The sequence below is a fragment of the Muntiacus reevesi genome, chromosome 1, assembly GCF_963930625.1.
Source record: "Muntiacus reevesi chromosome 1, mMunRee1.1, whole genome shotgun sequence".
Lineage (NCBI taxonomy): Eukaryota > Metazoa > Chordata > Mammalia > Artiodactyla > Cervidae > Muntiacus > Muntiacus reevesi.
This window is the reverse complement of record NC_089249.1, coordinates 38,540,797-38,555,537: the sequence shown is the minus strand read 5'-3', so window position 1 is coordinate 38,555,537 and position 14,741 is coordinate 38,540,797. Positions and strand designations below refer to the sequence as shown.

The 14,741-nt window shown below is 39.4% G+C and overlaps 1 protein-coding gene across 1 annotated transcript in view; it reads left to right on the top strand.

Moving 5' to 3' along the window:
• The window catches only part of DERA (deoxyribose-phosphate aldolase), a 111,687-nt gene extending 98,034 nt beyond the window's left edge, over positions 1–13,653 (top strand). Inside the window, exons 7-9 of the mRNA XM_065922035.1 lie at positions 5,890–6,002; positions 10,451–10,600; positions 12,970–13,653. Of these exons, the coding sequence (XP_065778107.1) occupies positions 5,890–6,002; positions 10,451–10,600; positions 12,970–13,026 (320 nt within the window). The 3' untranslated portion in view covers positions 13,027–13,653. The remainder of the gene's footprint in view (positions 1–5,889; positions 6,003–10,450; positions 10,601–12,969) is intronic.
• The last annotated feature ends 1,088 nt before the right edge of the window (positions 13,654–14,741 follow it).

Sequence of the window (14,741 nt, the reverse complement as noted above, 5' to 3'; positions counted from 1 at the left end):
TTAAAAAAATAATTAAAGAATGGTATGAGCAGCTCTTTGCCCACAGTTTGATAACACAGATGGCTTTTAGATCAGTTTCTTGAAAGATAGAAACAACCAAAACTCACACTGAGAGAAATAGTCTGAATAAGCCTATGCCTATTAGTGATGTTACTTTAATTTTATTTTATAAAATATTTTAATGATAGTCTTATAAGATAAAAATTTGCTTCTTTAATAATATAACATTTGATAATTTATCTAATAATATTATATTTGATACTTTCATAAACTGTTGAATAAATATTAAGCAAATTATTAAAGAAAAATATTTAAAATATTCCAAAAAAGAAAGCACTGGCTCTTGATGGTTTAACTAATGACTTGTACAAAACATTTAAGAAAATAGTACCTGTTCTCCACAACCTCTTCTAGAAAGTAGAAGAGAGAGCACTCACTCTGTGAGACTATCATTACCCAAATATCAGTTATAAGAAAGAAAAGCAATAGATGAATATTAATAGAACATAGATGTGAAAGTCATCCAGAACATAGTAGCAAAAATGAGTCCAATATATAAAAAGAATAATATACCACAGCCAACTGGGATTTACTCCAGGTGGGCAAGACTGATTCAATGTAATGTAATCTATCATATCAATAAGCTAAAAAAGAAAAAAAAATTGTATGCTAATATCAATTGGTACAATTAAAGCATTTGATATATTCCAACATCTAATCCTAATAAAATCTCTCAGCAAACTAGGAATAGAGAGGAACCCCCTCAGCTTGATAAAACATATCTACAAACAAACTTCAGCTAATATTCTGAGAAACTGGATGCTTTTTCCCTAAGACCCTTCTAAGAAAAGGGATGAATGTTCTTTCTCAGCTCTCCTACTCAACATTTTACTGTAAGTCCTAGCTGGTGCAGTAAGACAAGAAAAGGAAAATCAGTGTATAAAGACTGGTAAGTGTGGTAGGCTGATAATGGCTCCCAAAATAGATTTACATCCTCATCCCCAGAACCTGTGAACATTACCTTTTTTGGTGGGGAGAGCCTTTGCAGATGTATTTAAGGATTTTGAAATGACATTACTATTCTGTCTTATCCAAGTGGGCTCAAAATGTCATCCTATAAGCTCTGGGTTTGGAAGATCCCCTGTAATAGAAAATGGCAACCTACTCCAGTATTCTTGCCTGGAAAATTCCACAGACAGAAGAGCCTGGTGGCCTATGGACCACAGGGTTGCAGAGAGCCAGACACGACTGAGCACTCATGCACACACATGCCCTTGTAAAAGAGAGGCAAAGGAATATTAAGCTCACATACAGAAGGGAAGGTAATGTGCAGATGGAGACAGAGCTTGGAGTGATGCAGGCAAGGAATGCTGGAAGCTATAAGAAGTCAAAGAGACAAGGAAGATGTGTCTCTTGAGATCCTCCACAGGAAAGACAGCCCTGCTGACTTCTTGATTTTGGATTTATGGCCTCCAAAACAGTGAGAATAAACTTCTGTTGCTTTGAGCTACCTAGTTAGTTATAATTTGTTATAGCAATCGCAAGAAATTAATACAAGAAGAAAGGTATAAAACTGTCTCTTTGTGTAGAAGACGTGACTGTTTATGGAGAAAATCCCTCCAAAACAACAAACTCCTGAAGCTACGAAGTGAGTTTACCAAGGTTGCATGATATAAGTTTAATATACAAAGGTTTGTTTCTTTCCTATTTACTGTACTGGACAATTGGAATTTGAAATTTAAGAAAAACTGTTTACCATAGCAATCCATAATTGAAATAGGTGTAATCTAATCTAACACTTGCCCTTGATTATATGCATATTTGTTAGATTGTCAAATGACACCAATTGCTAATGAAGATACAGAGCAATAGGAACTCATTCATTACTGTTAGGAATGAAAAATGATATAACTACTTTGCAGGATAATTTGGCAGTTTTTTTCAAGGTTTAAAATGGTCTTACTGTAAAATCTAGCAATTGCTCTCCTTGTTATTTACTCAACTGATTTGAAAATTGTTTATGTGCACACAAAGACCTATTTATGAATGTTTATAGCAACTTTATTCATAATTGCCAAAAGTGAAAACAACTAAGATACCCTTTGTTAGATGAATGGATAAACAAATGGTGGAACAACTATGTAATAGAATACCATTTATCAATAAAAAGAAGTGAACTATGAAGTCATAATCTACAACAATAGGAAGTGATTATTAATATATACCCTTGATCCCTTGATATCCTCTCTTCTGAGATGCTTAAAAGAATTTAGATGATATCCAATATTGTTTGTTTAAAAAATAATTTAATTTATTTATTTTTGGCTCTGCTGGGTCTTCATTGCTGTGCAGGCTTTTCTCTAGTTGCAGAGAGTGTGGGGCTACTGTTCATTGTAGCTCATGGGCTTCTCATTGCAGTGGCCTCATAGGCTATAGGGCGTGCAGGCTTCAGTAGTTTTGCAGTTCCTGGGCTTGAGAGCACAGTCTCATTGATTGTCATGCACGGGCTTAGTTGCTCCTCAGCATGTGAGATCTTCCTGGAACAGGTATTGAACCTGTGTCTCCTGCACTGGCAGGCAGATTCTTAACCACGGAACCACCAGGGAAGCCTTGTATCCGATGTGGTACCCAAAGCCTTCTAGTGAATCAGTAGACACTGACACCTATTAGGAAAACACATCTTAGTATCAGTATGAATCTTTGGTGATGTTCTTTTATATCTATTTTCTGGCTTTCATTTCTTCTCTCTGCTTGTTATTCCTGATATTGTAGGGGCCAGGTATTGGTTCTGTAGTCCCATTCATTCACTCATTCATCAACTTAGCACATGCCTACTTCAGGGCCTTTGCACTTGCTTTTTCCCTCCTTGTGATGCTCTTTTCAAAGATTCCTTTCATCAGTCTCTGGATTTCACTCATCAGAAATACTTTTATGATGATCATTTTATTACAGCTATCTCCCCCCACCTCCATCACTCTCTTGCTTATTACATTGCATTACTTTTCTTCATCGCACTTACCTCCACCTGGCCTTTATTCTTTCAGTCAGTTCAGTCACTCAGTCATGTCTGACTCTTTGTGACCCCATGGACTGCAGCACACCAGGCCTCCCTGTCCATCACCAGTTCCCGGAGTTTACTCAGACCCATGTCCATTGAGTCGGTGATGCCATCCAACCATCTCATCCTCTGTCGTTCCCTTCTCTCCCTGCCTTCAATCTTTCCCAGGATCAGGGTCTTTTCAAATGAGTCAGTTCTTTGCATCAGGTGGCCTTCATTATGTGTTTATTTATTTATTGTCTTTTTCTTCTTGAGAATCTAGTCACGAGGGCAGGAACTTTGTTTTGTGTACTGATCTGTTCCCAGCAGGTAGGACAAAATGCAGCCCATAGTAAACTTCCAGTAAATACTCCTTGAATGAATGCAGGCATGACAGGCACATCTCCATTTCTTCCAGTGGGCCTTCAGGCCCACAGGAAAGAAAGTTTCTGATGACCTGATTGGGTAGATCAGAATTCTCATAGTTCTTACACAGTCCTACCTAGGTCCCTCTCCTTTTTGGTTTGTATAACATTGATAATTTTCAGAATCCTTTCACAGAGACTGTCTCTTTTGATTACTTCTATAACACTATGAGGCAAGTAAGAATTTCCAGGCATATTTTATAAATGAGAAAGGTGAGGTGATGGAATTTGCAAGGTAAATGTCAGCCAGAGCTAGAAACCAGATCTCCTGACTTCTGGCTTATCAAGTGATTACATGGGATTTATGTTGCATCTCCACCTGCTCCCTGAATGTATGCTTTTGAGGGAAGGAGCTTGAGTGATTTGTGTTTATATTTTCTGCTGTGCCTTTCACACTGTGCTTAGTCAAGGCGTGTTGATTTGAACTTCTTTATCCAGAGTCATCCTGGAAGTGCCTTGTGCCCTTGAAGCTAGAGGGGGAAGTCTTGGCCACTTCTTTCCTCTACTTCTTTTGACCACCTTGATGGACCTTGGGAAAATGTCAGAGATTAGATTAGAAATGATTTCATGGATTCCATGGGCGTGGGCCCTAATTGCCCAGGAATCATCTGGGAACCTAGTTTCTATTCAGGTTATGATTTAGTTGGTTCGGTGTAGGATCCGAGGGTCTGCGTTTTTAACAAGCTCTCTGGTAGTGCCTGTGATGCTGAGCTGTGGTCCACAGAACAGTTTGAGGGTAGATCACCACATGGAGGGTGGACCCTGTGTCTGACTGTGTGACCCTCACTAAGTTTTTTGGAGGCACTATAGCACATGGGTTAATTCTATTGCTTTGATTAGAATTCTTCCTCCCCTTTCCTTTCAGTTACTTTCAGTTACTTTCCTTTCAGTTCAGTTCAGTCGCTCAGTCGTGTCTGACTCTGTGACCCCATGGACTGCAGCATGCCAGGCCTCCCTGTCCATCACCAACTTCTGGAGTTTATTCAAACTCATGTCCATTGAGTCAGTGATGCCATCCAACCATCTCCTCCTCTGTCATCCGCTTCTCCTCCCACCTTCAATCTTTCCCAGCATCAGGGTCTTTTCAAATGAGTCAGTTCTTTGCATCAGGTGGCCAAAGCCTTGGAGTTTCAGCTTCAACATCAGTCCCTCCAATGAACACCCAGGACTGATCTCCTTTAGGATGGACTGGTTGGATCTCCTTGTAGTCCAAGGGACTCTCAAGAGTCTTCTCCAACACCACAGTTCAAAAGCATCAATTCTTTGGTGCTCAGCTTTTTTTATGGTCCAACTCTCACATCTATACATAACTACTGAAAAAACCATAGCTTTGACTAGATGGACCTTTGCTGGCAAAGTAATGTCTTTGCTTTTTAATATGCTGTCTAGGTTGGTCATAACTTTTCTTCCAAGGAGTAAGCGTCTTTTAATTTCATGGCTGCAGTCACCATTTCCTCCTTAAAAATTGGGATCATATTAGTACTTAACGCATACAGTTATTGTGAGGATTGAGTCAATACTTGTAAATCACTAGAATAGTGCATGGTACCCAGAGCTCAGTGACTCTTAACTATTCCTCTCCTCTCTTTGTCTCCTTGTGCTATTTTGTTAAACTGCATCAATAGGTTGAAGATACATTTGAGAGACAAGAAGTTGTTTAAAATATTTGCAAGTTGAAAATATGTGGTGTCTTTCATGAAAGTCACAGTCTAGTTGGAAGACAGCTTTTGTTAAGAAACAATGCAATAGACATCAGCTAGTGATGATTCTCCTTATATTGTCACAGCCGTTCTGTGTACTTTCTACCGCACATAAGAAGATGAGGGGAAAATGAGTAGGCCCTCCGGTTTTGTAGTAGTGTGATGATATATGATGCTAAGCATAGGGCAAAAAATTGTTTCTATTTCTCTGTTTTCCATTAAATAAACCAACTTGGTTTTAGTTGATGATATGGAAATGTAGAGGCAAGAGCCCAAGGGGTCTGGAAGAATCCATTTGGTGCCTAATTTAATTCATTTTATAGTAAGAGGAACTTGGGAGACTCAGGAGACATGGGTTAGATCCCTGGGTTGGGAAGATCTCCTGGAGCAGGGAATGGCAACACACTCCAGTATTCTTGCCTGGAGAATCCCATGGACAGAGGAGCCTGGTGGTCTACGGTCCCTGGGGTCACAAAGAGTCAGATATGACTTAGCGACTGAGCATACACACAAAGTAAGAAGAGAAAATATATGGACAGAATGACTTGAAAGAGAGGTTTGGTTTTAGTTTTTCAAATAATTAATGAAAAATAAATTCCTCAGAGGAAAAAAGGTACATGACTTGCTCCTTCCACCGACTCAAAAGTGAAAAAAAAAAAGTAAGTGTTTTAATTAATAAATTTAAAAAATTGATATGGAATTTTTCTTCCTTTTTTTTTTTTTTTAGGATCAGATTTTATTAAGACCTCTACGGGAAAAGAAACAGTAAATGCTACCTTTCCAGTAGCTATAGTTATGCTTCGGGCCATTAGAGATTTCTTCTGGAAAACTGGAAACAAGGTATTTTATTGCCAGCAAATCTTTCTTCCTTCGGAGTAAAGATGATGTTTATAATACTAGTCACAGCCAGGATAGCTGTCTTTATATGCAGATGCTGTGAATGCATTCCCGTTATTAAGATAAACGTTTAATTTACCTTTCATGACAAAAGAATACATTCATGGGGAAAGAATGTGTGAGTCACAGAAAAGTGAGGGTGAGTGAGGGAGTTAGTAGGTGTGATCAAGATGTAAACTCACTTTCTGTCCTTTTATTAACCGAAGACAATGTTATCACTGACAAGAGATTCCTAAATGGCTTCTTTAACGAACTAATTTTGCCACAACACAGAGGCTTTCTGCTAAGGCGTTGGCTGGCAAAAACAGGTTAATGCAGAAATTAAACTTCCTTGAGGAATGGAAAGAATTGCAGAGTAACATTTATTGAATGATAAGCTGTGGTGGTGATATGAAAAGTATGCAATATAATGGGAAATAATCTTTTCCTGTCATTATTGAAGGACACACATAAATTGGTTTTTCTGTTGGGAAACCCCCGGTCCAGAAAAACTTATTACTTTTAATAATATGAGGTGAAGAGAAAATTCTCGAGGAGATGAACTTATTAAACAAAATAATGAAATGCTGTGAAACAGCAGGGAAAAGGTAGCTAGACGTTATATAGCTCTTGAATTAAATATCCATTTTTGCGTTTTATGGCAGTCAGATGTGCTCTTTGGAAGACTGTTAAGCTGAGGAGGGTATATGCTCGCTTTTGTCAGCTTTTCGAAAAATAATACATATTTTTTGAAACATATGAATTTAAAAGGAAAAAGTGCGTATGAGGTGTTTTTTTAAAAAATGAGTTTGGATTTTCCTTTTCACTTCAAGTTGCTTGTTTAGCTGCAAATTATCTCAAAGGATTACTTTTTTTTTTTTTACATCATGGGAGAGAAAGGTAATTTTTTTTTTTAAATGAGACTTTGCCTTCACGAAAGGCATCTTCTAAAGCCAATCTCTTGATGTCTGCTGAATAGAAACCCAAAAAAGAACTTTAATCCTTTGCCAGCTGGGATGTGATGACTTTATATGTGACTGTATTTGTTTATTTTGGAATTGGAGACCTTTCTTAGAAGGTACCTAGGTTTAAGAGGAGATGAGCTCCTTCAGAATACTTCTATATCTTAGAAGAGTACAAATAGGATAAATATCTACTGTGACCTACATAGGAAAGTTGACTTAACTTGAGTAACCTCTACTTGGTAGCCTTTCTGCAATGATCTAAATTTAAAAACAATTTTTTTTTTTTTTTAAAAAGAAAGACTGTAAATATGAGAACTCTGGCTTCGGGACCCTCAAATGAGACCACCACCATTCACTAGACCTGAGGTTACTCTCAGCCAAAAAGCATTCCAATAGATGCAAAGTTTTTTGTTGTTTTTTTTTAAAGAGTTTTTTGATGTGGGCCATTTTTTTTAAAGTCTGTATTGAATTTGTTTCAATAGTGCTTCTGTTTTATTTTGATTTTTTGGCTGTGAGGCATATGGGATCTTAGCTCCCTGACCAGGGATTGAACCCTCAGCTCCTGCATTGGAAGGTGAAGTCTTAACCACTGGACTGCCAGGGAAGTACTGATGTGAAGTTTTTTATACTTCCAAATGCCTGGGCCCTCACCCCTGGCAGCCCTGGGTCAGGGATAGTCCTCAGGCATCTCTATCTCTCCGATCATAAGCTCTATGCTGTTGTTGTTGAGTTGCTCAGGTGTGTCCAGCTCTTTGCAACCCCATGGACTGTATCCCACCAGGCTTCTATGTGGGATTTCCCAGGCAAGAATACTGAAGTGGGTTGCCATTTCCTTTTCCAGATGATCTTCCTGGTCCAGGGATTGAACCTGTATCTCCTGCATTGGCAGGTGGATTTTTTACCATTGAGCTACCAGAGAAGCCCTTGTAAGCGCCACAGTCGGGGCTAAAATTCTCCATTGGGCACCCAGTCCTGTATTGTTTTTAACAAACATTCATTGATTCACTCATTGAGCCGTTATCTGAAAAGTGAACACGTCCCTTCTTGAAAGAACATTTACACAAGAATTTCAATAAGTTTTAACTGTTCAATGATCTAGATCAGGGTAGAGAGGGAGGAACAGTTTGCTGTCTTTCATGACTTTCTTTTTAACTGTATTGCCCCTTTCCTTAGCTAATAAAGTTCATCGTGGTTTTACTGAGAAGCAGGTAGAAGTTGGTTCATATTCATCTGGATCACATTTGACTTCACAAAGAAAGGACCTGGTGCAAATCAGGGGCATTTTCTCGGAGTGTTGACAAGCTGTCCGGGCAACCCTTAGACGGTGAAGCTTCCACATCATTGATTTAAGGGATGTTTTAAAATGTAATGGCTTGCCTTCCAGACCATGATTAGTGTCACTCTTGAGAAGCAGAGGTTTGATATTTCATAACGGATTTCATTGCAGATTTATGTTTTCGTATTCTCTCCCTTAAAAAGAGACAGGAAAAACTTATGCTAGAAACTCTGTTTCAAAACATTGCCAAATAGACTTGCTGATACAACAGAATTATATAGAAAAATCTGTGTGCAGTACTGCCTAATTAACAGAAAATGCTCCTATGATTAACATGTATGCTAATATCAGCTCACTGATTTTTTTTTTGTTTTTTTTTTTTTGCCTTATCTCAATAAATAGCCTCACTCCACTTAGCTTCTCCCATCCTCACCTCCCCTTACTCTTAAAAGGTCACCTGGAGTGATAGGCAGATGTAGTTAGAATCTCTGCGTGGCTGTTGCTTAGCTGTGTGGCATGTGACCGAGGCAGGGAAACCAGCGAGGGGACTTCTGCCGATGTTCCCGTGAGGACTGACGAGGGTCTGAACTAAATCAGTGGAACCGAGAGTTGAGAGGAAGGCGTGTGTGTGTGTGTGGAGGGGGATTCAGAGGGTGGGCTTGGTGAGACGGAGTGTTGGTCATTGGATGCGGTGCGGTGAGGAAAATGGGGGAGGCCAGTTTAGCTAGAAGTTTCCAGCTTGGGTTTGTTGACCTAAAGCAAGTAAACTGCCAGCTATTTCTCCAGCAAAGATGGATTTATTGGGGATCAGTGAACATGATGAGCCACATGCAACTCCCTGCAGGGCAGGGGAAGAAGAATGCTTGAGAGGAAAAGGAAGATGGGAGGGATAGTAAACAAGGAGTCTGGAACTATTCACAAGCTGAGTCCCCTTGCCAGGAAAGAAGAGTCTCTCTTCTTCTTGTTATCTGGGAGTAAGATCCCCCAACTCTATTTAATTGAGATTTCCTTTTCTTTTTAAAAAAATTTATTTGGTTGCATTGGGTCTTAATTGCAGCGTGGGGCATCTTTCCTTGTGGCGAATGGGCTCAGTAGTTGCAGAAACGCAGGATGTGGGGTCTTAGGACGAGGGATCAAAACCATGTCCCCTGCTTTAGAAGGTGGATTTTTAATGACAGGACCACCAGGGAAGTCTCTAATTGAGGTTTCTGTTTATTCATTTTTTTATAGGCTGATAATGGACCATATGCTTATTGTGTCCCTTCTCTGGCATTCTGCTAGCAACTCCCCCCACCACTGCCCCTCACTGGCGCTCCTCAGCGGAGCAACCAAACTCTTGAGTGGTCAAATGTGTGAGCTTCAGTCCTTGGGCTTTGGGTATTTACTCTATCGGAGAGTCAAGTTCTTAAGAAAAGTATTCCTAGATAAGCAGGTTTTACTGTATATAGGACACATCTATCCTTTTCTAATGGACTCAGGGACATCATTGTAAACATCAGATACTGGCTGAATTGTGCTGTTGGTGGTCACCTTCAGAGACTGCTGAAGTGTGAAGGGCTCCTACACTGTCTTTTTCTCCTGTACTTATTTAGCTGTTTGGCTGTTTTATGCAGCTCGGTCTACTGACAACTGAAAAGTCCCTGTAGTTCAGTTGATTAAAATAACTGTCACCTTTCCTTGCTGGTTGCTGTGGTTTGGTTAGTATGGCCTCACTGATTTCTTTCTTCTCATTTTAAACCCATGAATGTATCTTTTGCAGCTCAGATTGAAGGGCCAAAAGGTGTACATTCCCCGTGGCCTCCTGATAGAAATGGAGAATGAATTGGCTCTTGTGTTGTGTGTTCCTATTTATTGACACCTCTCTTGTTTATCCCAGGTTCACAGCTATAGTCTAGATGGTTAAGGCTTATGGCTTTCCAGCAAAGAAATGTTAATGAGGGTTATTAACTCTCATTAGTGTCTCCTTGGAAGCGGTGACATTCTTCCCATTAATCTTGGAAAAGTCATTTTGTCCTGTGAATGGGCTTGAGTCAGTGCTCTGAGTGCTGGGGGAAGTGAAATAGGCTTTAGAAAGGAGAGAGGATGGAGACCCTGTATTAACGCAAGACCAATTTTGAAAGCAATGCAGTAACAATACTAAGCATTGTTCTCTTTCCCATGTTCCCTTTTAGGTGGGCTTTAAACCCGCCGGAGGCATCCGCAGCGCGAAGGACTCACTTGTGTGGCTCTCTCTCATAAAGGAGGAGCTGGGAGATGAGTGGATGAAGCCTGAACTCTTTCGAATAGGTGCCAGCACTCTGCTTGCCGACATTGAGAGGCAGGTGAGGAGCCTCAGCCCGCTGTCCTTGGAACGCCTGACAAGTATTTTTAAGAAAGAAATAAAGTCACTTATTCAAAGAGGTCTTACAGATGGACAACGGGCAAATGAAAAGTGCTCGACATCACTGATCGTTAAGAGAAATGAGATCAAAACTACAGTGAGATAGCACCTCACACTGGTTAGAATCAGTTCAGTTCAGTCGCTCAGTCGTGTCCAACTTTTTGCGACCCCATAGACTGCAGCAGGCCAGGCCTCTCTGTCCATCACCAACTCCCGGAGTTTACTCAAACTCATGTCCAGTGAGTTGGTGATGCCATCCAATCATCTCATCCACTGTCGTCCCCTTCTATTTGCCATGAAGTGATGGGACCAGATACCATGATCTTAGTTTTCTGAATGTTGAGCTTTAAGCCAACTTTTTCACTCTCCTCTTTCCCTTTCATTACGAGGCTCTTTAGTTCTTTACTTTCTGCCATCAGGGTGCTGTCATCTGCATATCTGAGTTTATTGATATTTCTCCCAGCAATTTTGATTCCACTTATGTTTCATCCAGCCCAGTGTTTCTCATGATTATTTAACTGCATAGAAGTTAAATAAGCAGGATGACAATATACAGCCTTGACTTATTCCTTTTCTTATTTGGAACCAGTCTGTTATTCCATGTCTAGTTCTGACTGTTGCTTCCTGACCTGCATACAGATTTCTCAAGAGACAGGTCAGGTGGTCTAGTATTCCCACCTCTATCAGAATTTTCCACAATTTGTGGTGATCCACATAGTCAAAGGCTTTGGTATAGTCAGTAAAGCAGAAATAGATGTTTTTCTGGAACTCTTTTGCTTTTTCGGTGATCCAACGGATGTTGGCAATTTGATCTCTGGTTCCTCTGCCTTTTCTAAAACCAACTTGAACATCTGGAAGTTCACGGTTCACATATTGCTAAAGCCTGGCTTGGAGAATTTTGAGCATTACTTTACTACTGTGTGAGATGAGTGCAATTGTGTAGTAGTTTGAGCATTCTTTGGCATTGCCTTTCTTTGGGATTGGAATGAAAACTGACCTTTTCCAGTCCTGTGGCCACTGCTGCATTTTCCAAATGTGCTGGTATATTGAGTGCAGCACTTTCACAGCATCACCTTTCAGGATTTGAAATAGCTCAACTGGAATTCCATCACCTCCACTAGCTTTGTTCATAGTGATACTTCCTAAGGCCCACTTGACTTCACATTCCAGGATATCTGGCTCTAGGTGAGTGATCACACCATTGTGATTATCAGGGACATGAAGATCTTTTTTGTGTAGTTCTTCTGTGTATTCTTGCCATCATCAAAAATGTCCATTGTCAAAAAATCTACAAATAAATGCTGGAGAGGGTGTGGAGTAAAGGGAACCCTCCTACACTGTTGGTGGGAATGTAAATTGGTGCAGTCACTGTGGAAAACCCTGTGGAGGGTCTTTAAAAAAGTAAAAATGGAACTACCACATAATCCAGCAATCCCACTCCAGGGTATTATATCCAGAGAAAACTCTAATTCAAAAACATTCGTGCACACTGATGTTCATAGCAGCCCTATTCACAGTAGCCAGGGCATGGAAGGAACCTAAATGTCCATTGAGAGAGGAATGGCAAAGAAGATGTGCATATATATAACATGCAATAGAATATTATTCAACCATTAAAACAGCATGAAATAATGCTATTTGAAGCAGTGTGGATGGACTTGGAGATTATTATACTTGGTGAAATAGGTCAGACAGAGGACAGATATCTTACAGAATCACTTATATGTAGAATCTAAAAAAATAATATAAATGAACCTATTTACAAAAGAAAAATAGTCTCACAACTTAGAAAACAAACTTTATGGTTTCTAAGGGGGAAAGGGGAGGTGGGGTAACTTTACGAGTTTGGGATTAACATACAAACTACTATACATGAAATGGGTTAGAAACTAGGATTTACTGTACAGCACAGGGACCTATGTTCAATATCTTGTAATAACCTATAGTGGAAAATAATCTGAAAAAGAATCTATTTGTGTGTGTGTGTGTATATACATAAATCACTATGCTGTGTGCCTGAAGCTAACACAGAATTGTAAATCAACTTCAATTTTTTTTTTTTTTAAAAAGCATGTATTGGACTGTGAGAACAAGAGATGAAAACTCAGCTCATTGACCTCATCACACCCCACTTGCCTCCTTCCAAGCAACCTTCCACCTGAAGTAAAGTTGGAAGGATATTCTGCTGAAGTACATAACAGTGGGGCTTCATAATGAAATATTAACCAAAATCATTATGTAATAGTGTAATTATTAATTGACATGAATAGGAATATAATAGCTGGTGACTAAACTCTGTTTTCCCCACAGATTTACCATCATGTGACTGGAAGATATGCAGCCTACCATGACCTCCCCATGTCTTAGATCATCAACGGATTCCAAAAACGTCCTTTGCAACAATGTGTAAAAATTATCTATGTGATTGCTAAAGTTATTTAATTAAAAAATGGGGGGATAGATCGTCCCCCCCCTTAAAATTTCCATTGAATTTACCTTAAAGAATGAATGGAAAAAAAACAACTAATCTACACATGGTCTCCATTTCAGGCATATCTGAAATGATCTGAATTACTAGATCTCCAGGGTTAATTTTGCAAAGGTTTTCTTTGAAGAACTCTGAGTAAAATGTTAATGATAGCTTTGATAATGTTAAATTCTAAGGAAGTGAACGTTGACTTGCCCAAGAATCACGATGTGGCAAAAAAAAAAATGAAGCACCGCGAACTTCTCTTGCTCTTCCAAACTACTTCAGGACTAATTTCCTAATCACTCAGCACGAATTTCCTGCCATGATAATTTGTCTTTAATTTTCTCAACAGATATGCTCTTTTACTAATTGTTTTACTAATGAAATATCTGTCATTTTATATGAAACTATGGATAACATTGAATATTTTTAATGAAAAAAATTCCTATTGTTTATTAAAAAAACTGTAGTAATACATGTTGAAAAGTTAATCTATTAAACTTGAAAAGAGATTTTATCAGTGACTTTCTAAGTCTCTCTAGTAGAGTCCTTGTGTCTTTATCTAAACAAAGTACCCGTGTACATTATTAACAAGTACCACTTATGTCTTATATTCTGAAACTTTTTCCTGGTAGAGTGAATAGGAAAGAAACAGCAGACCCTAACATAGTACGTAGTATGTGTGAAGCTCCTTATGTATATCAATTTACTTTAGCCTTTATTTAATCTCTTGGCACAGTAAGGTTTGTATAGTAAGGTTTTGAATCCTCACAACAGTCAGTATTGATGTTATCACCCTTTTATACAGATGAGGGACTGAGGAACAGAGAGCTTAAGGAACTTGGCAAAGGTCAAGAGCTCAGAATTAGCAGAGTCGAGAATCAATGCCAGGCAGGCAGTATGGCTCCTGAGTCTGTGCTGTCACCGCAGGTATGTAAAACTGTCCCCCGGCCCTCAGAGATGCATAGCCAGAGCCCCCAGTCAGCTGTGGGGGACAGTAATCTGCTTTGGGGGCTACTGGTTCATTTACTCATTGTCTCTCTCAGCTCCCCTCCTCCCACCTTTGTAGAAATTAAGTTTACCTAAATGCTGATTTTCATGGAGAGCATCTTTTTTTCCTCCCTGCACAAGTCTCCAGCTACTCATAAGTGGAGAACCTTGGACTGGGAATTGGTTTTGGTTTTGTTTTTTTCTCTGCTGAATTCTAACCCCGCCTCTTCCTCTTTCTAGCTTTGTGACCTTGGTCCTATCTGTTCACATGTCTGAGCCTCAGTTTCTTCATCTGTAAGGTTAAAGGAGTTGGTGCAGGTGATACCAGGATTCATTCAGACCTCGAATTATATTACCTTAAAGATAATGATAACCCATCTGAGATAATGGTTTATGGCTATAAAGAGAAAACACTTTAGCAGCAACCTAAATTAGAATTTGCCTCTCAGAAGTCAATTAGGCACGTCACTCAAAGCACCTCTCCAACTGTGAATGAAATGATGAAAAATAAGAGTGGAGAAGAAATTCTGCTTTCCCCCACAGCTTAGCAGAGAGCAAACTTTTGACTTATGCCTCTGGATGTGGTCAGTGGCTCTGAATGCCATTTTCACCGTCATAACAT